Source organism: Otolemur garnettii, unplaced genomic scaffold (assembly GCF_000181295.1).
Source record: "Otolemur garnettii isolate 467f Iridium unplaced genomic scaffold, OtoGar3 scaffold00032, whole genome shotgun sequence".
Classification (NCBI taxonomy): Eukaryota; Metazoa; Chordata; class Mammalia; order Primates; family Galagidae; genus Otolemur; species Otolemur garnettii.
In genome coordinates this window covers 12,883,740-12,909,291 of record NW_003852427.1, presented here as the reverse complement: position 1 = coordinate 12,909,291, position 25,552 = coordinate 12,883,740, and the positions used below count along the sequence as shown (strand labels likewise).

At 40.0% G+C, this 25,552-nt stretch overlaps 1 protein-coding gene across 1 annotated transcript in view; it reads left to right on the top strand.

Annotated features, from left to right (window-relative positions):
• The window catches only part of SLC9A9 (solute carrier family 9 member A9), a 574,234-nt gene that overhangs the window by 451,738 nt on the left and 96,944 nt on the right, over window positions 1-25,552 (top strand). Inside the window, exons 15-16 of the mRNA XM_023512997.1 lie at window positions 690-741; window positions 17,212-17,291. Of these exons, the coding sequence (XP_023368765.1) occupies window positions 690-741; window positions 17,212-17,291 (132 nt within the window). The remainder of the gene's footprint in view (window positions 1-689; window positions 742-17,211; window positions 17,292-25,552) is intronic.

Here is a 25,552-nt window from a genome sequence, read left to right as displayed (position 1 = left end):
GGGCAAAAATTCCACAGGACAGAGTTATTTTAGAGGTGTCTCAGACAGTAAATAATTAAAACATTGTGGGTTTTTCTTTTCTTTAGATTTTGAGATATCTGTGTTCCAGCTTTAAAAATGTTGTAAGTTTTTTCTCCTGAAGAGTCTCTTCCACCCCTCAATTTTGTCCTTGTGTTTTTATATTATTTTCCTTAAAGCAACCCCTTCACAATAGTAGAAGGCTCAGACCCCACAACCTGGATCTTCCCTACAGGCAGCAGGGAAGAGAGCATTTAAAGGTTCTGTTTTCTTGCCTTTTGAACCCTGCTCCAGGCATTCCCAGGGCGGTTGGTCAGTGGGTCCTGTGGGGGGACCAGGTTACCTTCCCTTTAGGATCCCTGTTTCAGGAGTAGAGGTCTTTTCCCTGATGACTCCTATCCCAGGACCCCAGCAAGGCCTCAGAAACCTTGCTCTCATTGGAAGAGACCGTGTTGAGGAACTGCTGTTAATGCTCAGTTTGTCCAGCTGTACAAGCTCTCGTTTTGGTCTAACTCTATTTGAGTTGCTTTTGACTCAGGGAGAGATAGGATGGTTTTCTGCCAAATCGTTCCTCAGATACACACTGTGTTTGGGTCAGGTGATCTGACCCACAAGATTATCTTATCCCTTCAGGTGCACGGCATTTAACTGGTTTCTGTTTTCTTTAACAGAGTTGGTGTGGACCTGGATGAAAATCTGAAGGAGGAGCCATCTTCACACCAGGTAAGTCAAAGAAGCTGGTGCACAGAATATTAGAGACAGGAGATGTGCTGTTTGTTCATGGGATGTTCCAGACTTATTCAGCATGTACCAAGTGGCTCATTCAAAAGGGAACTGCCTCTGCTGATAAAACAAACGAGATGACAATAAAACACACAGAATTCAGAGTGTGGATGACTTTTAGCATATGACTACTTAAAACTAATACTCCTACTCTCTGCCTCTCTGCGGAACTTTGCAATGCAGAAGGAAAACCAAGATGGCTCTTGGAATGAGGCGTCCCCAGTTCAAATCCCAACCCAGCAACTTGCTGGCTAGGTGATCTCGGCTCAGTTTACTCCCAGCACATCCCCTGCATGTTGGGGACACAACATGGACGTGTTCCTTCTGTGGCTTCTCATTAGTCAGGTCTAGATGCGCAGAGATGCTGAGACTCTGCAAGGATAGCAGTGCTCTAGGTGATGCCTTCCTGGCTTGACAGAGAAAACTTACCTACAGAGCCCTGAATATCCTTCAGGGAAATTTTCAGAACAAGGTGCTAGTCCCTCGAATAGGGCAAATGGATTCTCCGAACTCTGGATTGGAACCCGACAGCAAAATGGAATGTCATTGGCAGTTTTACATCAGCCATCTTAAACCCAGTACTTAACAAACAGAAATGGGAGGAAATGTTATCCCTTTTGCTAAAATTAGAGGAAGGTAGATACGATAGGATACTATCATGGGATGGTGCTTAATGAAGTCAGTTATTTACATCTTCATATTTGAAGAGGATCTATATCTCTTTTATTTGATGGGGATTTTTTTCCTGTCATGCCATCAGTGTGCTCGGGCACTGTGCTGCTTTCCGGGTTTATTTAGATATAAAGGAGGAAGGAGCCTGTGCCCTGCAGAAAAGGCGGGAATTAAGTTGGTTATGATCCTGGTTCTCAGGTGCTTTTAATTTTTTTTGGTCACATATGTTTCAAGGCCGGCCTGTGCCATTTTCATAGACTCAATTGCCCAGGAAACACACCTAACCGCAGGACTGGACACAGCAGGCGTGCCCAAGGCACTAGGATTAGGGCCAGCCTGCTGACCTTAGAAAGGAAATCAAAACCCGTCCTCTTACCCTGGTGGGCTGTAAGGAGTAGTCTGTAACGTCTGGTGGTGGCTGGTTTTTAAAAAGCATTTTCATCTTGCACAGGTCAAATAATCCATTCCTCTACTTTCGAGTAAAACTTTCATCTAAATTTTATCCTCCTTGTATACCTTTTTCTTTAAAAGAAGAAAAGACAAAATAATAAAATTCATCAAAGAAAATTCTTTATCTTCCTCTAACTGCCTAATATTCCACAATTACATAAAGTTTTTGGTAAACTTTTCTATTAGCCTAACTCCTTCGTTTTACAATTTCAATGTATTTTATTTTACCTCACTCACGGTGACACTTTAAAACAAAGTTTACCATAGTTAGTTCAGTAACAACTCTTACCCAAAGACAGAGTAATAAAAGGTTTTGGGGTTTGGGGGTGGTTGATTTGGTTTAGTTTTAGAGAAATAGGATAGTATAACATGAAACTGAAGATATGTGATTTTTGGATCTTGGACAAGTGTTTTACATCTTTGAGTTTCAGTTTCTATAAAATATCTGTGATAAAAAGAACAAACAAAAAAAAATATAAGTGATAATAACGTCTACCTCTCCAGGGAAATTGTGTTTATGAAAACTTCCTAACTTAATTGGTCTAAACTCATCACATTTATAAAAGGTTTGAGGTAACATAAACCACCACCTGTTAGAGTAGTAAAATATTTTTTAAAGAAAGAATTGTACAATTCAGTAAAAAATATTAATAAGAGCAGATAGTTAAACCAGAGGAATAAAAAGAATCATGAATAAAATCAGGTCATAAGGGCTCATAACATTGCTATCGTGAAGCCATAAATAGCCTTTCTGGTACCCAAAGGCAGAACAAAGGAAATAATAATCAGGAACATACTAAATTCATATCCTTAGAAGAAAAAATCATACCCTATTCTCAAGTGGTACAAAACTTCACAGGTCACTATGTCTTAAAAGACATTCCTCCCTTCAGGCCTCCTACAGAGGGCACATAAAGAGCTGCCTAAATGCTAAGTAACTAGCGTCGTAATTTACAAGGTTCCTACTGAACTAAAAATAATTTTAAGTATCCTATAATTGTCCTTATTCACAATAATGTTCGATTGTCAAAGTAGTCACATTTCAGAAAGAAGTTTGCTCCACATCTTCCCACATTACTGGAATAATTCTTATCCTAGTGTCAAGCACAGGACACAGGGGGCTCTGATGGGAGGTAACAGTGTCCATGTAGCTGCCCTCAAACCACCCAGAGATTTTTGGTATTTTTCAAGCCATCTGTCCAGAACGTCTCTGCTCTCCTTTTGCCTAACATTATACTTTTTGTCATCTGTTGCTTTGCTGAACTGCAGAGCACAACCCTAATTCTTAGGAGAATTGTATGTTTTCACTTGATTTGCATTTATTAAACTGGCTTTGCATGAACAAATAGGACAACCTTTGCACTGGTCAGGCTTAACAGATAAACAAACAAAACACCCTGTTCTTACCAAAAGCTAAAAATTTCACAGGTAGTTACTGTCATTACTGATCATATACTCTCGAAATCAAGAATAAGCATATGTAATTTTAATGCTTCTAAGAGAATTCCTTCTTTCTCGGTTATGGAGAATAAAACAATCTCTAGGAACATGACCCTGTGGCCATGACTGACTAGTAATATCAAGATTTTCCTTTTTGCCTTGCAATACCTTCAGAATGTGAAGGGTGTTACCCTCTTAGCTTGAGCCAGGCACAGAAGTTTTAGAAAGCATGTTCCATTTGTAGCTATAAAACTCCAAATACATACTCCATGAAAATGTGCCACTTTGAGAAGAGGAAGATATTATAGTTGTGAATATTATGTCTTTTAAACTTGAGAAAAAACCTTCAGATACCCTCACGCACAATAGAGAGTGCTCCTTGTGATTGATCCCTTGCCCTTGGAAGCAGACTTTACAGAGTAGGTTAGAACCACTGGAGCACCACACTCCCCTTCAATATCTTAATAGAGAATTCCTGCTACTCAAGAAAGTCTGACAGTATTGCTTCTCTTTTTCCCTTTTGTCATTTTATCACAGGCATCCTGTGTTGTTAGGCACTAACTATTGTTCTTAATGTTGTCCTAAGCATTTTGTGTGTTAACTCACTTAATTTTTTTTTTTTTTAAAAAAAGAGTCTCACTTTGTCACCCAACCTCAAGCTCTTGGGCTCAAGTGATCCTTTTGCCTTAGCCTCCCAAGTAGCTGGGATTACAGGCGCACGCCACAATGCCCGGCTATTTTTTGACACAGGGTCTCACTCTTACACTGGTCTCAAACCTGTGAGCTCAGGGTAGTCCACCTGCCCTGGCCTCCCAGAGTGCTAGGATTACAGGCATGAGCCATTGTTCACTTAATTTTTAAGATAACCCTGAGTGGATATTATTATTGTCCCCATCTGACAAATAAGGAAATTGTATACGGAGAAGTTAAATAATTTTCCAAGAGCCTGTTGAAAGCAGAGGTAGAATTTGAACCCAGAACATTTGGTCCCAGAACATCCCCTCTTAACTGGTACAAGTGTATTCATGCTTTCATTCATCCGTACAACTAATTACTGGCATCCACCCTTGTAAGGCACTAATCTAGATGTGAGGAAGATTCAGAAGTTACCAATGCAAAGTCTTCTCCCTCCTAGAGCTTTTACTCTAAAGGAGTACATGGTAAGAAAAAGGCAAAGCACATACTGTAAATTCAGAGCAGGATCACAATAAAGCAGGCAAGGGGAGCTATGGGCTGGTCAGGGCAGGCCCCTCTGAGGAAGTGGCATTTGACCAGAACCTGCATGATAAGCAAAATCAAGACATGTGAGATCTGGGGGCAGAAGGTGTAATCCAGGCAGAGGCTACAGCAAGGATGAAGGCCCCAGAGTCCCAAAGGGTTAGAGAAAGCCCCAGGAGGGGCAGGAAGGCCGGGGTGGATGGAGACAGGTAAGCCAGGTGAGAGTAGATGGGGCTGAGGTGGGAGAAATGAACAGGGGCCAGACCGTTGGCCACAGTGGTAAGTTTGATTTTATTCTAATATGATGGGCACTCTTGGTGGTTCGGAGCTTGGAAGTAATAGAATGAGACCTTTTGAAAAAATATTTTTCCCAACCCCACCCTACCAACTGTTATGATGAGACCAATTTTCATCTTTTCTAATGTAATTTCATTTTTTAACACGATGCTTGTTTCTCTATGATTTCTGTTTCTGTTAAATTCCAATTTCCTTTTGTTTCCAGGAGTCCTTTCATTGAAATTCTGTCTCTAGTTGTCCTTTTTACGTGTGTCTAACCTGAGTGGATCAGTTCTGGTCACTGCAGCTCCAGAAAGTCAGAGCAGAGCTGAGAAAGGTCTAGGGAAGGGCAACTTCAATAACTGAGCAGGAGACCTGCTGCCAGAGAACGGGGATTAAACGGATTAGGCCTTCTCCATCAGAAAGACTAGGGCTAAGAAGGGACACAACAAAGAATCCGTAAAAATACAAAAGGTGAACAAAGACTTGTTTGCCAGCTCCCAGAAAACCATAACCTGGAATACCTTTGAAACCTGGAAGAGGCCACTGGTGAAGAATACAAATATTTGTTCTTCTATACAACTGATACTTCTTACTCAGGGTCACCCAGCGTTATAAGGGCTAGAGATATGTATAAGTAAGTTCATGAGGAAAAGACACTCATTAACAGATGCCAGGGTCATCTGGGCCATCACATAAAATTTAATTTTCCTCTGTGAAAAGTTTCAAATATTTCTAATACACTAATAGAGAACTCAATAATGAATCCCACATGCCCACCCCCAAATTTAACAATTATCCACATTTTTTTCATATTGGTTTCATTCATTGCGCCTATGCCATTAGAGCTGGCCTCATAGAATGTAAATTCCATACTACACCCCCACAAATATTTCACAAATAACATACTAGGCCCCCAAATTGATCTGACCCAGATGAGGAATTTTTTTAGAGTTACATTGTTATAATGCCATTGTAAGTAATGGTATTTTGAGAAAAATAAAATAAATATTTCAAAGCAAATATCTTGGGTTTTCCCTTGAGCAATATTAAGTACAGTTTTGTTATAGTTACTTAAGACTTATATGCATGCATCCAAAATTGCATCCCCTCCCCACTAAATTTTTAGTACACAGGACTAAGTTCCATGTATTTATCTTACCAGCAGACCCTACAGCTATGTATTCTAGAAAGCAGGGTAATAATGAGGAAGAGGCCATGGCAGAAGATGGCAGCTACAATTTAATGTATCTTTCATGTATTAGGTGATATATACGCAAACATACATATATCACATTTAATTTTAACCTCAACTATTCAGGATAACAATTACAACCCCCATTTTGCAAATAATGAAGTTCAAGTTCAAAGTATTAAAGTAATGTTCCCTAAACAACAAACCAGTGATGGGTTGAGCCAGGACTAAACGCCAAAGCTGTGTTATCCTCACCATTCTCTTATACCACACCCTCCATGAGTAATTGTCTAATCTATAAACATGGTTTTCTTTCTTCCCGGCGAGGTAGCCTGCCCATCAGTATTGAATACAAAACTTCCCATTTTTATTGAGAATATCCAGCATATTCTCATTTTAGGAGGCTACAGTATATTCCTTACCCCCTGCTCTGATTACATCAAGGTGGAATCCTTCTCTTCACCCATACCCAGTAACTGTGGGTGTCGGTCTACTGTCCAGCTGCTCTTTTTCCTACTGTGATACTTGTCACCCTTCACTCACAGTGCAGAGGGCTCTGCTGCCTCCCAGCAGGAGGGAACTAACTGCATTTTTCTCTGCCTTGCTTCCTCCCAGCTAGGGTTGAGCTGCCAACCAACCCAAAGCTCTTGTTCATGCATGGTCTAAAGGAAGAACTTTCCAGATGAAACCAGGGCCCTGGAGCAGACCAGGCTGTTTGAAAACTAGCAAGACTGTAGGTAGAGTTAGAGTGAGCCATGGGAAACATTATGGTATATAATGGTTCACTCTCTCAGTCAGAGATACAGACAGGAGCCAGATTTTATCAGTTATCTATTGACACATTAATGCTACATTTAAAAAAAAAAAGTCTCAAAGGCAAGAAACGATAAAACCTTCTTTATCTCACAAGTCTGCAGGGTTCCGCTGCCCTAGAGTGGACTTGTTCGTATCTCTATGGCCAGCTACTGGTTGACTAGATAACTGCTGTTCCTAGCTGGGCTTGCTCATGTGTCTGAGGTGGGATGGCTGTTGGCTAATCTAGGACAACCGTAATGGGGAAAACTTAGATGATTCTGCTTCACATGACTCTCATCTCATCTGGGACCAGTGGGCTACCCCGAGGATGTCTTTTTCCTGGCAATGACAGAGGACAAAAATATAACCCAAAACATACCAGGTTTCTTGAAGCCTAGCATCAGAACCCACGCACTGGCCCTGCTGCTGCATTCTATTGATTGGTGAAAGTTACAGGCTATCTTAGAGAACAGGTGCATAAGTAGGAAACTCCTTGTTGGTCAAAAGACCTGCAAAGTTACTTGGAAAAGACTGTGGGTACAAGAATGAAGAAATGGGACCTTTAATGCAATTAATGTGCCATATGGACCATTTTGGCCAAGATAGTTTGAACCTGATAGTAATCTGTAAAATTTCAGACTTTTGAAATGTATTGAGACTTGTTTTATGGTCCCAGTTGGTCTATCATGGTGAACATTCTATGTTTACTTGAAAAAATGAGTATTCTTGCAACTGTTTCAATACTATGCCCAACAACTACAGAATATGGTTGATCTAGTGTCAGATAAATGTTAATTATGGAAGTTGATTTTTTTTTTTTTGGCCTACTGATTTTATCACAACTCCAACTGTAATTAGGGACTTTCCTCTCTCTAGTTCTGTCTGATATTCTTTCATGTATTTCAAAGCTTTTCGCTGGATGTGGAATTCTGGTCTGATAGTTGTCATCTTTCAACACTTTGAAAATTGTTTTTCATTGTTTTCTAGCCTCCATTTTTTCAGATGAAAAGTTAGTAGAATCTTTTTTAATTTCCTTAAACATAACATGCCCTGTCTTTCCCTAGTTCCTTTTAAGATTTTTGTCTTTGTTTCTGGTTTTTAGAAGTTTGACTCTTACCTATTTTATTTTTCTTAGAATTTATCCAATTTGTATTCACTAAGTTTCTTAGATCTCTAAGTTAACATTTTTCGTCAAATTTGGGAAATGTTTAACTATTGTTTCTTCAAACATTTTGTTATCCATGTTTCCACTGCTCTCTTTCTAGCCCTCCAGCCTTATGTGTGTTAGGATACCTTATATTTTTTTCTCTCGTCACTTAGGAAGTATTTCATTCTATCTTACTTCTCTGTATTGTACAAATCGGATAATTTTTATCTCTTGTCACATTCACTTACACTTCATTCAGTGGTATTTAATCTTCCCTTAAGACAACATAGTGAGTTTTTTTTTCAAATATTACACTTTTTGGTTACAGAATTTTCATTTTGTTATTTTTATAGTTTACATTCTTCTGAGAACTTTGTACTCATTGCCTTCATCTTTTTCTTTAAATTCTCTATGATTTTTTTATGGCTATTTTGAAACCTTTGCTTATTAATCCCAATATCCAAGTCATTTCAAGGTCTGTTTCTATAGGTTACTTTTTCTTTTGGCCGTAGCTCAAGCTTTCCTGTTTCCTTCCATGTCTGGCAGTCTGTATGCTGATAATTATTAGTATAACATTGACTGGAGTCTAAACTGGAGTCTAAAGCAGTGGTTCTCAACCTTCCTAATGCCAGAAGGTTGTCTTGTGGGTCACCACAACAGGAGGAACTATATTAAAGGGTCACGGCATTAAGAAGGTTGAGAACCACTGCTCTAAAGGGAGTTGGATTTTATTCAGTCCGGTAGTTAATATCTTGTAAGTCCTGGTTTTATTCTTGGCTTAATACATTTTCATTTTCATTTTGTCTGTACCTTTAGGGTATGGTTGTTATTCCAGAATATCCTTACTCATAAGCTATGCCATTTCTAAGGTCTCAAACAAATATTTGACTTTGGACTTTGGCAGGGCCATACTACACTGTTTTCTAGTACTGTGTCATCTTCATCTCTCCATTTATTTCTCAACTTCACAACAGCTGCTCTTTGAACCTCAAGGCTTTTTGAACCTCACTCAGTGCATGCACAAATCAGTCCTCATCCAAGGGTCTGAGGGAAACACGTACATAAAGTTCCAAGTGTCTTCTATGTCTAGTCCTTCCTCTTTGGTACACTGCCTTAAATATTTCAGCACTTCAATAACACTCAAACTTCCTCTTTGGTACACTGCATTAAAAATTTCAGTACTCTAGCACTGAAATTTCCATCTTTAACTCAGTGAGACTACTGTTCTCTGCCTGGACTCTTCCTCCTTGCTTCAGGTCTTAAAGTCAAGAACAGAGGGCTCACTCATTTGTTCCCTTGTTTTAAGGATCATGGTACCTTGCTGCCTATTATCCAAGGTCTGAATCTTATTATGTGTTGTTACTGTATCACAGCCAGCCATTACATATTTTGAAAGTGATTTTAAAGTGGTTCTATAGGGGGGATGTATTATTTTATTTTGTATTGTTTTGGTTTTAGACATATCTAAATTTTTTTTATTTTTTTGAGACAGAGTCTCAGTTTGTCACCCTCAGTAGAGTGCAATGGCATCACAGCTCACGGCAACCTCAAACTCTTGGGCTTAAGCAATTCTTTTGCCTCAGCCTCCCAAGTAGCTGGGACTACAGGTGCCTGCCACAACACCTGGTTATTGTTTTTTGTTGTTGTTGTTGTTTAGCAGGCCTGGACTGGGTTCGAACCTACCAGCCCTGGTATATCTGGCCAGCATCCTAACCACTTAGCAACAGCTGCCAAGCCGACATATCTAAAATATTATACAATGGAATAAAAAGTCTAAATGTGAGAGTGTGTACCATGCATGATGGCTGTTGCTAAAAGATAGCATGAGCCAGGATCTTTTTTGTTCCAACCTGCATTTTCCATTAGGGTATGTGCATATAAAAGAGTTACCATACTAATTAAATTATGATATATAAATCAGGCATTAATTAAGAATACTGTGAGACAGGTACCATGAGATGATGAGAGCTTCTTCCTGTCTATAAACTGGTATGTGATTTTTAATCTTTGAACTCAATCTTCAATCTGTAACATGGGCATATTAGACCTAGGATAATTTTTTATATGCTTTTTTTTTTTTTTTTTTGGAGAGCCAGAGTCTCATTTTATCACCCTCCGTAGTGTGCTATAGCATCACAGCTCACAGCAACCTCCAACTCCTGGGCTTAGGTGAGTCTCCTGCCTCAGCCTCCTGAGTAGGTGGGACTACAGGTGCCCACCACAATGCCTGGCTAATTTTTTATATACTTTTAAGAGGGAATATATGTCTTTTATACCACTAACTTTACTTTTGTGGAAACACTTTGTAAACTGTAAAAGGCTTTGTAAATATAGGCCTCATCAATTTATTACCTTTTCTCAATTCCCATTTCAATGCCTTTTCACATCTAGGATTTATGATTCCACCATATAGTTGTAGTAATTTTCTATTGCTATATAAAAAATTATGCCAAAATCTAGTGGCTTAAGGTAACAAGCATTTATTATCTCAAAGTTTCTATGAATCAGGAATTTGAAAGCAACTTATCTGAATGTTCTGACTCCAGGTCTCTCCTAAGGTTACAGTCAAGATGTTAAGAAAAGTTACCATCATCTGAAAACATGCCTGGCCTAGGGAATTAACTTCCATGCTGGCAGGAGGCTTCAGTGCCTTTCTAACTGTTTAGACTCAGGCAGACTCAGGTCCTCACCACATGGATCTCTCCACAGAGCTGCTTGAGTATACTTACAACATGGCAGCTGACTTTCCTCAGAGCAAGTAGTCCAAGAGAGACCACACCAGGAAGCTACAATGCATTTTTATGACCTACTCTTGGATATAACACACCATCACTTCTATTCATTTGAAATGAGTCACTAAGTATCACCCACACCCAATAGGGAAGGAAGTCAGGCTCTATCTTTTTTTTTTAACCTTCCAAGAGATTTTTTTTTTTTTAGTTTTTAAATGATACATAGTAAATATACATATTTATGGGGTACAGAGTGATAATTTGATACATGTACAGAACGATCAAATATAGTTAGCATATCCGTTACCTCAAACCTTTATTTTTTTTTGTATTGGGAACATTTAAAGTCCTCCCTCCTAGCTATTTAAAAATATACAATGAATTATTGTTAACTATAGTCCCCCTGCAGTGTTGTAGGACACTAGAACTTATTCCTATCCAGCTGTAATTTTATAACCATTAAACAATCTCTTCCGTCCACTACCCTTCCCAGCCTCCAGTGGCCACAATTCTACCCTCTGCTTCTATGTGGGTTCCACCTTTTAAAGGAAGACATGTCAAAGGATTTATAGACATACATTTTAAAACTATTGCAATATCATATTACATTTTCCTGAACCAAACAATTTATTTTCCCCTAAGTTAACTTGGATCTAGCATATAGACAAGTTATCTGGACCAGGTCCTTTCTTTGTAGCTAAACCATGAGCTTAGCTCTCTTATGGTGGTATATCTATGATGTCTCTCTGTCATCTTAACCGTTTTACCCATCATTTACTAGCTGTTTCTTTCAGCTTTTTCTTCCCTAGGCATGTATTTTCTGACCATACCTTCTTGGGAACATTTAGGAGTATATCTGGGCATTGGGAAGGTGAGAATATTCATATAAAGTAGCTTCTATAAAGAGGCCAAGAATTAATGATTTATCTTTTAAAATGTATAGTTTGGAAAACATCCTATTAGCATCCTTCTTCGTAATCCAGAAATCTTTGTCTTTAGAGACACAGAGTCTGGTCCTCTCCTTGGTAATTAGAAAACCAAGGTAAGAAATTTGGAATTATTACATGAATAATATACTCCAAATTGGATATGGCAGAGCAAAAGTACTGCTAACAAATTCCATTCACATTTTACTCCCTAGAAAAGAGTTTGACACAGAGAACCCATAAAGACATCTATAGGTTTGTTATGATGATTATTTGTCTTGGTTATCACTCAGTGCAGCTTCCACTGACATTAATATTGAATCTGAAATCTTGAGAAATTAAAAAGGAAAATCCTCTCTCTCCCTTAATCCATTGAATCCCCCTGCAAAGATGAGCAACCCCATATGATTATCCCAAAGCAAAGTTCATCCAGTTCACTTAGCAAAGTCCTCGTATTTTAATAATGACAGAGGAGGCTGTATTTACATTTGCCTAGTTCTTTTTCATTAAAGTCAATACAACAACAAGAAAATCCCTTCTTGCTTCAGTGTCTATTTTTTGTGGATTTCTCACCGGAGCTTTTTCATTTTTGTTTTCTCTCAGGGGTTCAAATAAGCCCCAAACAGATAAGTACTATTATAATTCTCCTGTTGCTCCCTCTCTGGGAGGGTTAAGTATTAGGGAATCATTTGAAAGAAAAGTACCCACTTCCCACTGTTCTCAGTCACTTCCCCAACTTCTGGTCTATTCTCTTGTTTAAGGAGAAAAAAATAAAAATATCAAATACACCAGTTATTTTAAAATTGTCCCCCAAACAGAAATCATTCAAACAGCCAGAAAACCCTCATATATCAAGCACTCTGCTTCTTACAGGAAGTACCTAAGCAAACAAAAGTTGAGATTCAACACACTCGAATTGCCAGATCCCATTTGCAGCTGTGAAACATGAGAATCAGAGTTGGTGAATGTATTGTTATTACTACACAGAGAAAGGACAAACTCAAAATCTTGGTCTTCAGTTTCTGGCTCCTGTGCTTGTTCCAACATGCACACCACTTACCCTCTGGAATAGAAACTAGAAAGAGAAATTATATTGCTAGTGATGATAAAAAACACCACCAAGTTCCAGACTCTACTTCTGATGACTGTCCTTACCCATTGTCCTTGAGGTGTGAGCTGATCTGTACTACAGAATAATCTAGATGGATCGATGCCACCTGCTGTCCTCTGCCCATCTGGACCCTCCCAGGGGCTGGCTCTTTGTGCTGCCTCATCAGATACCTTCCCTGTTGCAGGGTGACTGCAAAGGCCGGCCTTCCCTGAGCACATTTATCTTCAACCCCCAGTGCACAAGCAGAGTGCACACTAGACTAACTCATTTATTTCTACTCATTTATTGATGGCCTTTCATAACCAAGTTATTAAGTCATCAATAACTTCAGAGAAATAAGCGAATGGATCCAGAACTGGGCCAACGATGTTTAAGACACATTCTGAAAATTTTATCTAGGATCAGCAGAGAAGTCAATGCCCGGTCATCAGTGGTATTTCCCCACCTGTGAAAATATATGCCACAAATATTTTCTTCTTACTGAAATCCTGTTTATTTCTCTACAAAGTAGCATAATAAATAACATCGCCAGTCACTCAATTAAAAGAAAAAAATTTAAACAGAGATTACATGCTAATAGCTTTTTCCAAAATGCTACCTAAGGTGACTTGCTTCCATCAGCTGACAAAAAATACCCCTAGAAGTTTTGCCAAAAATAAAGTATAGATTTTTGGAAGAGTGCTCATATCGTGAGTTCCAGTATATTCCCCTTGGGAAATAAAATAAGATTTAAAAGAGAGAGAAAGAAAAAAGAAAGGCAGGGATGATTTCTAAGACTTGGGAAACCCTTGAAGCCAGTGTCTAGGAGTCTAAAGATACTCGTAAGACTCAAGTTAAGTTTCTGGAAGGACAGTTTCAAAGCTTTTCACCCAGCTGAGGGGAGCCACACGTTTCCATTTTGTTTCAGGGTATATGTGGCTGCTCTATCTCAGCCTCCACGAGCATCCCATTATCCTGACCTCACTTCTCTGTTCACATACTCTTGCCTCAGTTTACTCCAAACTTACACCCTGGTGCCCCACCGAGATGGGAAGAACCTTGGCTACTGAGGGTCCACAGTGTGCTTGGAATCCTCTCCTTGCCTCAGTTTCCTCATCTGTGAAACCTACTTCAGTTACAAGAATCTAAAGAGTTAATGTATAAAAAGAACTTAGAGTAGAATCTGATACACGGTAAGTGTTGAAGAAATTTAGCTGTTATTGTTGTTGTCATTAATAAAAACATAGTATCTTTCATATGATTAAGACCTTAGAAGAAGAGCCAGTTTAATTTCCTCGATTCATTTTACAAACAAGGATACTGAAGCCCCATGAGATCAGGTAACCTATTATAGAATGTCTGGGCTTTCATTAAAGGCTTAGTGAGATACTTGCAGGAAAAAAAAACCCTGTTTGAAGTCCACCAGTTCTAGACTCAAATTCCAACTCTGTTACCTGCTAGTTGTGTGACTTTGAACTCATTTCTTTCCTCTTCTGGGCCTCTCTGTATGCCCTCATGTGCAAAATAGGTAGAATCCAACCTACTTTGATGGATTATTGCAAGAATTGAAAAATAATGACTGGAAAAATTAATGACTGGATAATGTGACTAGCCTGCTATCTAGGAGTTAATGAGCATTCGATAGCTGGGGACAGTCATTACCGCAAACATCATTCAGGTGGGCTGCTGCAAAGTGTGCAGTAGAATCGTGGGCCCCTGACTGCCAGCAGAGCTCACTACTATACTGCCCATGTTTACTTAAAAAACAAGGAAAGCCAGGCGCGGTGGCTCACACCTGTAATCCTAGTGCTCTGGGAGGCTGAGGCAGGTAGATTGCTTGAACTCAGGAGTTCAAGACCAGCCTGAGCAAGAGCAAGACCCTGTCTGTACTAAAAAAAAAAATAGAAAAGCTACCTGGACACGGTGGCAGGTACCAGTAGACCAGCTACTCAGGAGGCTGAGGCAAGAGGATTGTTTGAGACCAAGAGTTTGAGGTTGCTGTGAGCTATGATGCCATGACACACTCTGCCCAGGGTAACAGAGTGAGACTCTGTCTCAAAAAATATATAGAGAGAGATATACATATACATATATGTCTATGAATTTAACTTTCTATCAATTTTCTTCAATGGCTATCTAGTCCGCTATCAGCCGTCAAAAATGACCTATGTCCATTGATAGATAAAAAGCTGTAAGTCTTTATTGTTTTTGATGAAAGGAAAAGAGGGGGGAAAGGAGAAGAAAGTCCCCACCATTAGCTCAGAGCTTTTTCTAACTAGTTCGGTTCAACACGAGCAGTTTTGCTCTGCCAGTACTGTTGGGGGACCAGGCCTCAGAAACAACTTGCAAATGTCACAAAATAATAAAGAATAGGCTATGTACCGTGGTGTTGCAAATCTAACACCTTTAGCCGGGGTAGAAATGGTTAGAGAATGGTGCGGGGAAGGGTGGGAATTGAACCAGACACCTTGGTTTCCTTTCTTGAGGAAATACAAGTAAATTCTGACTCTAGATAACAAGGCCTGGTGTTCCGGCCTATAAGAAAATAGAGACCTATGGAACTCTAATGTCTATGAAAAGATAATCAGTGTCCCATGGTAGAGATTGGGAATGGGAATAGATTCCATGGCCAAGTAACATTGACAGACACTTGCCCCTCGAAGATTTGCAATGCTCATTTTTATATTATTATTATTATCATTATTATTATTATTGCGCTTTTTGGCCAGGGCTGGGTTTGAACCCACCACCTCCAGCATATGGGGCCAGCGCCCTACTCCTTTGAGCCACAGGCACTGCCCATGGCTCATTTTTAAATTAAAGACTCCGGGAAGGCCTACATTTAAGAAACCTACTTAGTAATGTTAAACCTGTCCTTCCCTGAGTGGTTGACACAAAGTTTCCATCCACATCATCTGAACAGTTGCACACTAGAAACACTTGGGAAAACTGTACAAGGTTTGAAAATCAGAGATCTTCAGACAACTGGTGAGAAGGGCAATGAGAACTTTGCATTTGAATTTCATTGTCTCTGCTTCTACCATCTTAAACTAAAGATAAATGGCTTACTGAAAAGGAACCACATTTTACTATCTTGTATTCCCATTTCATTTGTGAAGAACAGAACTGGAGCATCTTCTAGTACATTTATGTTTCAAAGGGCAGACTACAGCCTTTTGTGGCCAGCAATTTATCATTTACCAATAAAAGAACTGTCTGCAGCAGGTGCAAATATAAATAAAATGAAAGCAAATCAACTTGGGCTCATTTAAGGGTTGGGTTGGGAGCAGCCAGTGGATTTCCATCATCTTCCATCCATTATCATATCCTCAGAAGAATATCTGTATTATTACTGGACTTCAAACTCATGATATAATTTGGGGATTGAAACTGTGGGGTCCAGAAGAAATAATAAAGTCCACATTAAGATATAAACGTTTTTAATAATGTAGATAATTACAAAGGATTGGAATCCTCTTTTCTTAATATGCAAAAAGGAATACACAGAAGAAAAAAAAGCCTGCCAATGAATATCCTTCTTACCACTCTGTAAATTTTATTATCCATCTCTAAAATTCACAAAGATTTTTCACCTTGGCCGGGCACAGTGGCTCACACCCATGATCCCAGCACTCTGGGAGGCAGAGGCAGGTAGATTACCTGAGCTCAGAACAACCAGAGCAAAGCAAGACGCCATCTATACTAAAAATAGAAAACCAGCTGGTCATTGTGGTGGGCACTTGTAGTCCCAGCTACTCAGGAAGCTAACTCAAGAGGATCACTTGAGCCCAAGAGTTTGAGGTTGCTGCGAGTTATGATGCCATGATACTCTAGCCAGGGCAACTGAGTGAGACTCTGTCTCAAAAAAAAAATTCTCCACCTTCTCTTTCTTTTTTCTCTCCCTTTGTGATCCTTCTGGGAAAAAAAAAGAAATGAGACAAGCTCATTCAGTTATTAAAGTCTTTCCAGAAACATCTATTTCAAAACTCTTCATAATCTAAGCAGAAAGATATCAAAAAGTCAACCATAGCTCTTGGTTGAAATCTGTCAAAAAGAAAATGAGTAAAAATTATTGTAACAATTATTAGAATATTATCTCTTCGGCCTTGACCTTTCAGTAATCCATAAACAAATATCACCCAAATTTGTCAGAAATAAACTGCAAAATTCCCCCAACGGCAATCTTACAGAAATATCATTTTTATTGATATCAAAAAGTGGCTTTTCTTAGCTGTTTAATAAAATTGGGATTATTAAGAAAAGTAAATGTTGAATTATGCCAGAAGACGCTCAGCCACAGTGCAAGATCTATGAGCTAATTTGCTTGGCAACTGCTGCACTATTTAGATGAAAATGTTTGTGCTTTGGAAGGTTTTTTTAAAGGGGATTTAATTTGGTTTGACATGTATTTTTATATTAAAATGTGTTTGACTATTTATCCAATGCCTTTTTCTATTATCTTTCTCCAGGGAGCAAATAACTCGGATAAAGGCACAAAAAAAACAGACAGCGCTCGGCTCTTCAGAATGTGGTACGGCTTTGACCATAAGTATCCTTTAATAAGGATGACCTCACAGATCCTGCTGCCGGCAGAGAATTGCTTTAAGTGCTTAATCATTGAAGTGTGCACTCCTACTCTTCAAGAAATGCAGAAAGGTAAAGTGAACTTTACAGCCAAACTTACAAAAATGAATCATTTCATAAAGTGAAAATGTGGGTAGTCCATGCTAAAGTGAAATCTCTGAGTCAAATGTATTTGGTTTTTCACGGCCATCCAATATTTTCTAAATTCCAGATGATAAAATCATACGGTCCTGTAGAATTGGTTTATTTTACTGTTCTTCCTTTTGTAAAGCATTTTTGGTTAAGTTGGCCAAACATACCTGCTTGACTAAGGATGTTGTTTAAAGAGTCTCAGCAGCCTTTGGCCAGGGCGACCCAAAGTTCCCCCACCCTTCTCCCAAAAACCCATTTTCACGCTTCTTTTCAGGCTGTAAAAAAAGGAAGGGTTGGGGGCAAAGGACAAGAATGAACAGGCTGAGGAGAATGAGTCTTGTTCATCAGAGTTCATGATAAAATAGCACTTTGCTCTGTTTTCCGGGCAGATTTGAGTAAGTGTTTTCTGGTGAAGGGCAAGCTTAAATTCTAGCAATCACTGGGAACAGTACTTCAGCTGTGCCTTGTCATGTGACTTGCAGGGTCGAGAAGTCAGGCCTGAAGTGCTTTGCCATTGTGAGTTCCAGCAAGCAGCCCGTCTCTAATCCCAAGCAAAAGCCCCGGGAAAGAAAGGAAAGAACGGTGGTGTAAATTGAATGTGTAGGGTCTTTGTAGCTCGTTTTCCACAATCACAAATCCCTCCCTTTCAGTGAGAAAATGTCAGTCTCCGGGGGATTTTAAGCACCTCAGCAATGATTAAAGCCATAACAGATCAGTGGGAGAGAAAAAAGAATTAAGAACGGGGAAAAGAAATTTTAAAAAATAGGTGAAGAGAAAGAAGTAAAAATGGAAATGGGGGGAGGCAAGAGAAAGACAAGAAGTTCACAGGAGGAGCGAAAAGAAGGTAAATGAGAGGAACGACCGTGAAGAACAGAGGATAGAAATTAGGTGAGAAAGAAGTGAAGGGAGGCCGACTGAAGATGGCAGAGACAGGCAGAAGGACAACCTGACAATTGGAAAGTAATTCTGCAAACACAGAGCATTCTAAGAATTAGAAAACGGTGATGTGGAAGGTAGAGGTTTATGGAGGTCACAGTTTAATTTTCCACAGCTCTGCTATGTACGGCCAGATACCCCACCTGGCTCAATCTTTGGTTGTGTGCACAGTATAGGTTGTCGCCATCCTAAAGGCCTTCCATCCTGGCCATTAACTATTGCTGGGAGGGTCTGGTTATCTCATTCACTGATGCCTTTCTGATCTGTCTAAAGCAACATTTTTCAACCTTTTTTATCGCAATCACCCTTGAACCTGTAGTTAAACTTGCACGGCACACTTAAATTATGTTGATCCAAAAAGAAAAAAACTAACAGTGAAAAAAAAGAATATACTTACGGTGCTTTGAACTTTGTTTGGAAATAATTTAATTATTGATCTTCAAAAATTTTCTTGGCGCACTCGTTAAAAATCACTGCTCTAAGGGAAGCTAGTTCTTATAAGGATATTACTAGTTGATGCTCCTGGTGGATAACTCTAGTGGAAACATGATTAAGTTAAGGTATTACGTATCTGATAAGCACTTTGTACAAGGTTAGAAGATTTTGACTAAAAAGTGCATGTGATGAGATAAACAGCAAAAAACAAAAGGGTAAATCAGAAATGAGATCAAAGATATTTTTATTCAAATTCTGACAGTGCTGTGAGAAAGGTTTTACAAGGAAGAAAAGGAATAAAGTGGGAGGAAAGTAGCCTGGAAGCAAGAAACCCAAAGTTAGAGCCCACTCTGATTTTTAGCTCAGAGCAGTGAGTGACACTAAATTCAGCTGATGTCATAGTTTTTGTCTCCCTTTTTGCCAGGGGTTTATTTCTGTATGATTATGGACAGACTAGCAAAAATGAAAGCAGATTTACACTCTCAGTCAAATCCCTTCTCATGGTAATTTGTCATCCTATGTAATCATTCTAGAAATTGTTATGCTGCCATAACCACACAAATATATGTCCACGTCGACAACAAAGATTTTATATCTTAGTTGTGCTTTGAGTTTATACCTAGAGATTATTAGCCAGCCAACAAGTTGTAACTCTGTAACTTTTTAATACATCTGTAGTTTTAGAGGCAAATTATCCACTTGGCATTCATGTTCATTCTATGGTTCACCTAAAACCTAGGTGATATGTATTCCCCATGAACTTCAAGAGTTAGGCCATGCCCGTCACCACCAGTGCAGAAATGAACAGCCCACCTGGGGTCAGGTTGCCTGACCTGGACCAAGAAGATACTGTCATGAAGCTAAAAGAAATTGATTATGCAGCTTGGAGCTGTTCAAGTTTCATTTCAGTAAAATAGCTTTGTGCAAACAAGTATCATAAAGATTTATTGACAAAAGAAAAATAATAAATAAGCTTTCAGATATACTTGTATCAGCATTCTCCAGAGACACAGAAACAGAACCAGTAGAAGAGAGAGAGAGAGAGAGAGAGAGATTTTAAGGAATTGGCTGATAAAGCTATAGGGGCTGGCAAGTCCAAACTTTGAAGCATAGGCTTTCCCTCTGGGAATTCAGCTAATGCTAATTTAGGCAGGATTCCTCCTTCCTAAGGAAGCCTCAGCTTTGCTCTTAAGGTCATGCAACTGATTGGATGAGACCCACCACCATTATTGAGGATAATCTTTATTTTAAAGTCAACTAATGGCAGATGTCAACCACATCTACAAAATACCTTCAACAGTAACTACTAAGTTGGAGCTAAATTGAACAACTGAATAGTCTGTCCAAGCTGACACATAGAACTGACCATTTTAGCACCAAATTGACATTCAATTTATGTCCAATAATCAGACCCAAGGATAGAAAACCCATCTTAATTTACTCTTATCAGTAAAATAAGCCACTGTCACTCACATAGTGTCTTGTTTTGTTTTACTTCTTACTTTGGCATGGTTTAAAATATATGCATACAATCCCATAAAAATTTCCCTAAAACTACAGAACAAAAACCATAACAATGAACATTTGGTGAGGATGATCAGTGGCCAAGCACGGCATCAGGTCTCTCCATCTATTATTTCATGTCCCCTCCCAGCCTGTAGGAGGTGGGGAGGAATGGAATAGTGATTGCGGAGCCTCTGCCACAACAACCCAGGACGCCCTCTTGGAGAGCACTGTTGGACATCCGCAGTGCCAGAATGAATGATTAATTAAGGTTTCAGTATCATTCAGTGTGGGCAGCAATTCTGAATTATGTGGTCCCAAGAAGAAATAGAGAAGTAAAGAAATGAGAAAGGAAACTAACGTTACTTAGCATCAAAACTTGGCCACCCGGCACTTTATTTCATTGAATCCTTGTAACCACTCTTTTTGTCTTATTTAATTCTTACAGCCATCGTCCTTGAGGTAGAGAAAACAAACTCACAGATAACATAAAGATCATAAACATAAATAACGTTCTTAAGGTTCCACAGCTAGTAAGTGTCAATTCTGTGACCTCAGCCTAGATCTGTCTCACTCCAAAGTCCAAAAGAATAACGTGAACTTTACTGTAAACAATTCCATGTCTGTGGTATCTCTCCCTCCACCTGTACGACACACAACCCCGGATAGCTGTGTGTTCGTAAAGTGCCCATTAAGTAAAGAATAGTTGTGACTTTTTACACTGTATAGTGTGGCGCTCACTTCTCAAACATCTCTTGGCAATACATTGGATGATAACAAGTTTCAGAGTCCTTGTTGGTGTCACCCAGAGAGCACTCCCCTGAAGTAGTCCCCAAGTTTCTGAATCAGATCCTCAACATTTTAGTTTCAGAAAGTTAAATACCGAAGACTGAAGAATGGTTGAGGCTCATAAAGATGGACTCACTCTAGCCAAGCTCAAAGGAGGCAGAGGTATAAATCAGATAAGAAATTCCTAAATCGTGATATCCCCAGGGAGAGGAATACCCTTTCCCAGCCAGAAGGCTCAAGTCACAATGTGGCTGCCGGGGTCCCTGCCCTCCTTCTCTTGCTCCCTACCTCACCTACTCTAACCACCCAGGCCATCCTCAGACCCACCAGGCACTTCCGCTTCCAGGCTCCTCCCTCCGACAGGCATGTGCCTCCTCCCTTATCTCTGCTCATTCAGCTTATCACTGAGACCTTTAAAGCTCCACGTCTCAATTAGCAGGCCCAGCAGGAGCATTCCCTCATTCCTTCCCTGCTTGATTTTTTTTCACCATAATACTTACCAGACGTACTTGGTGTTAATTGTCTCCAACCAGGATTTGTGCTGTCTGAAAACAGAGACTGGCTCTGTTTTGGTTCATTTGCACATCCTCAAGGCACAGAACAGTGCCTGGCAGAGAGTAGACACTCCATAAATATTTGTTGAAGGAATGAATGAATTGATCAAGCAAGCAAGCAATATGCTCCATCCAGGGCACCTTCATTTCAGACATTGACATAGCAGGAAAATCCAATTAATTATCTGAAGTTTTCTACGTGAGTCTGAAAGTGGAGCAAAGCACAGTGGATAATCTCATTGTTTCATCCAGGAGACCCTGTGTAGACACCCACCGCCCCACCGCCCCCAGCCTGAGTGGCTCACTCCCTACACAGGGACGGCCTCTCCCGGCATACTTGGATCCCTGTTGCTTTCGCTGCCCCTTTCCTACAATAGGGCCATCCTTCCTTAGATTGTATTAATACAACCGATCTGGTACATTCAAGCCTGGCTCCAGCTTAGACGCCATTCTCTGGATGGGTGACTTTGAATATGTGTATCTCATCTCACCAATCATGTGTCGATTTTATTAGTAATAAACTCAAAATGTTAAAGCCACCTGTCATCCTCACTAGCAGTCTCTCATAATGATGAAGTTAGAAGCAGAAATTGATGTCCCCTTATTCTGATTCTAAGACATTGCTTAGATTCACAGTGTTGCAGCTGGCATGGGAATCTTAGGTTGCCTCATTCATAGGTGACTAATGATCATGCTGGACCGTTCCCTTTGTAGGGCCTCTTTCCATTCTGTCATTTATCATCTCTCTTCTTAAGCGTGTGTATATATTAGTCCTACAAATGTGGGTGATGCAGGATAAGAAGGGCCTTTTTGAAATAAAAAGGGCAGCCTACCATCATTTTTAGCACTTCCTGTATGCCAACATCAATTGAAAATAAGGACTTAGGATGTGCTTGCCAACATGTTACGTAAGTATAAAGCAAGCGCAACGATGACAATGGATTGGCAGGTTGACACAGTGACAGAATTACACAAAGCCACGCGGATGGAGACTTCCTTCCCCTCACTGGTCTGGAATGAAGAGGGTACTGAGGCATCGCCACCAGAATGAAGGCCCAGGGCAGGGTATGTGGCTGCTGCAAGTCTTGCATTTTCCATTTTAAAGACTCTGGCAAAGAAAGTGGCAGATACCAGACTCCCTCCTGTACTGGCCTGTGACTGATTGGGACTCCACTCCAGAAAACATAAACACGAGTGTCAGGGGACTCGAAAGGATACTCAGAACCCAGTATTTCACAGATTTAAATGTAATGGCAATTTAATCTTAACCAAAAAAAAAGGAAAAGGAAAAAAGATCCCCCTCCTAAAACTTGACAGAATTCATTCTATCCCACACAGTCACGCTTATTTGAAATCGTAGGTATGAATATTGTGATCAGCGATTTCCATTTTAAATGATGATCCTGCGCTGCAGCTTTCCCCATCCTGACTAGCTGAAGCATCCATGAATTATTTATTAGGGTAGTGCTGTGGCCTTGTGAATGACTTGAGTTTACTTCGCAAAAAACTCTCAGAGGAACAAAAAATGCTAGTTCTGTTATCCCAGTTTTATAAATGAGGCAACTGAACCCAAAGGAGGAAAAAGACACATCCAAGGTGACTGATGGGCTTGGAGCCAGCACTCAGCATCAACAGGAGAGCAGGCTGTGTCCACCTGAGTCAACGTAGGGGTGGGCCATCCCCTAAGTTCTGGTGGAATTAACAAACGTGTGATGCTATCTGTTGTTCTAAGTATGCCTGGCGTATGATTGTTTTAATGTGATAGCTTCTTGTGTTCTTCTTCAAAAGCTTCACCAGTCTCTGGGGGAGGCATATTTTGCTTTCAGTAGTACCAGGAAAGGTAGCAGAAGATGTGAGCAGTCCTTGGCTCAGTGGATACTTACTGAGTGCCTACTGCAGTTGGCAACATACATACAGTATTAGGTCCTGAGGGCCCAGCAGCAAGCGAGGTAGGGCTGGTTGACCCTCATTCAGTCTTGCTTTTTACCTCATTGAAATAAGCGATGGCCCCAATGCCCTTTGAAATCACAGGTGATCTCTAGCATAGGAAAGGAGACACCAGCATCACCAGCATTTCATGAGGGAACAGACTCTTCAGGGGAGCCATAAATTAAAATCATTTGTAACTTTCACTTGCCAAATGTAACCAGATAACTCCACGAGTGGTTTCAGAAAGCATCCAAATTTTCAAAATATTTGGAACAAACAGAAGCAGTAAGTTTTCTAAAGGCTCTCTCTAAATATATCCCTGATGGCATCCCCGCAAGAGTATGTGCGTGGCGTCCCAACTGCTTCCCCCAAGAAGCTGCCTGCCGGGAGGTGCTCAGTTTGCACAGGGCAGCCACCCACCAAATTCACTGGGTGTTGAACTTGGCTCTTGGTCATCCTTGTCCCTACAGGTACTGCTATGGACGTACTCATAGAAAACCCTTGCATTAGCTCTAAGGATTGTGAAATTAAAATTTCCTGGAAGAAAACACTAGCTTCCCAAAGTCCCATGCCTTTTTGGCTAGGAAGTGATACAAGGGAATTTTAACAGTATCTGGAAAGATGGGCTGCCTTTTGTTCAGGTCACAACTTGGATCTTCCACCATTTTTTTCTTCCATGCATGAGTATGATGCATGCTGTCCTCTGTTTGGGCTGAATTTATTAGAAAAGTTGACTAGTTATTAAAAAGTTTCCTACTGATGGCAACGTACATGTATTCGTGGGCCTGTTGGAACCAAAACATGTAAAAGCAATTAAATAATGCAGTCTTCTCAAGAGCCTATGTCCTAAATACATTACAATATTCCAGAATTGCTATCAAACTCTTCTGGAAACCTGACAAGTGACTACAAATATGACTTTGTGACTTGTTGCCTAGACACAATGGCTCCCCTACTGTGTTTGTAATAAAATGTTGTGGGTCGCAAGATGACGCCTGAGCCTCGGGCAGTGATTCCAGGATTCTGCGTCAGCTTTGGCGTCCTTCCTTTGTTTTGCCCTTTCCATTGTAAAAGTTTGAATAATATTCCTATTAAATGACAATACTTTCTCATGTCCTCTTCACATTAAACAAACGATATGAACATCTAGATTTACACAAAGAAGAAACCAGAAGGTAACTCCTTCCCTTGCAGAATGGATTCACAGCTGGGCACGGTGGCTCGCTCACATAATCCCAGCATTCTGGGAGGCCAAGGAGAGTGGATTGCTTGAGCTCAGAGACCAGTCAGAGCAAGACCAGACCCTGTCTCTACTAAAAGTAGAAAACCTAGCTGGGCATAGTTGCAGGCACCTGTCATCCCAGCTATTTGAGGATCACTTGAGCCCCAGGGTCTGAGGTTGCTGTGAGTTATGATGATGCTGACACCATAGCACTCTACCCATGGCAACAGAGTAAGACTCTGTCTCAAAAAAAAAAAAAAAATGGAATGGATTCACAATATAAATTCCTTTAAGTCAAATTCAAAAATCTATTGAGTATTTTCTCAGGGCAAAGTACTCTAAGACTTTCCTCATTCAACCATTTATCACAGATTTATCAAGAATCTACCGTGTGCCAGGCACCATCCTGGGCACTAGGAATACAGCTATAAACAAACTCTCACAAAGCTTACATTCCAATATTAGTCTCTTTATCAATTCCTGATTTACAGATATCTCAGACATTCCACTATTGGTTTCCGTCACTAAGAGGAAGTCTGACTTAGTGGTCAGGAGTTACTGATTTGTTATTATAGTTCATCCACTTCCCAGTTATGTAATTTTAGGAACGTTAACCTCTCTGTGCCTGTGTCTCATATGAAAACTGGGGATAACAGAAGTCCCTACCTCATCAGCTTGTTTCTAAATGAATTAACATAAAGCACTTGGCACAGTGTTCCCTAATCT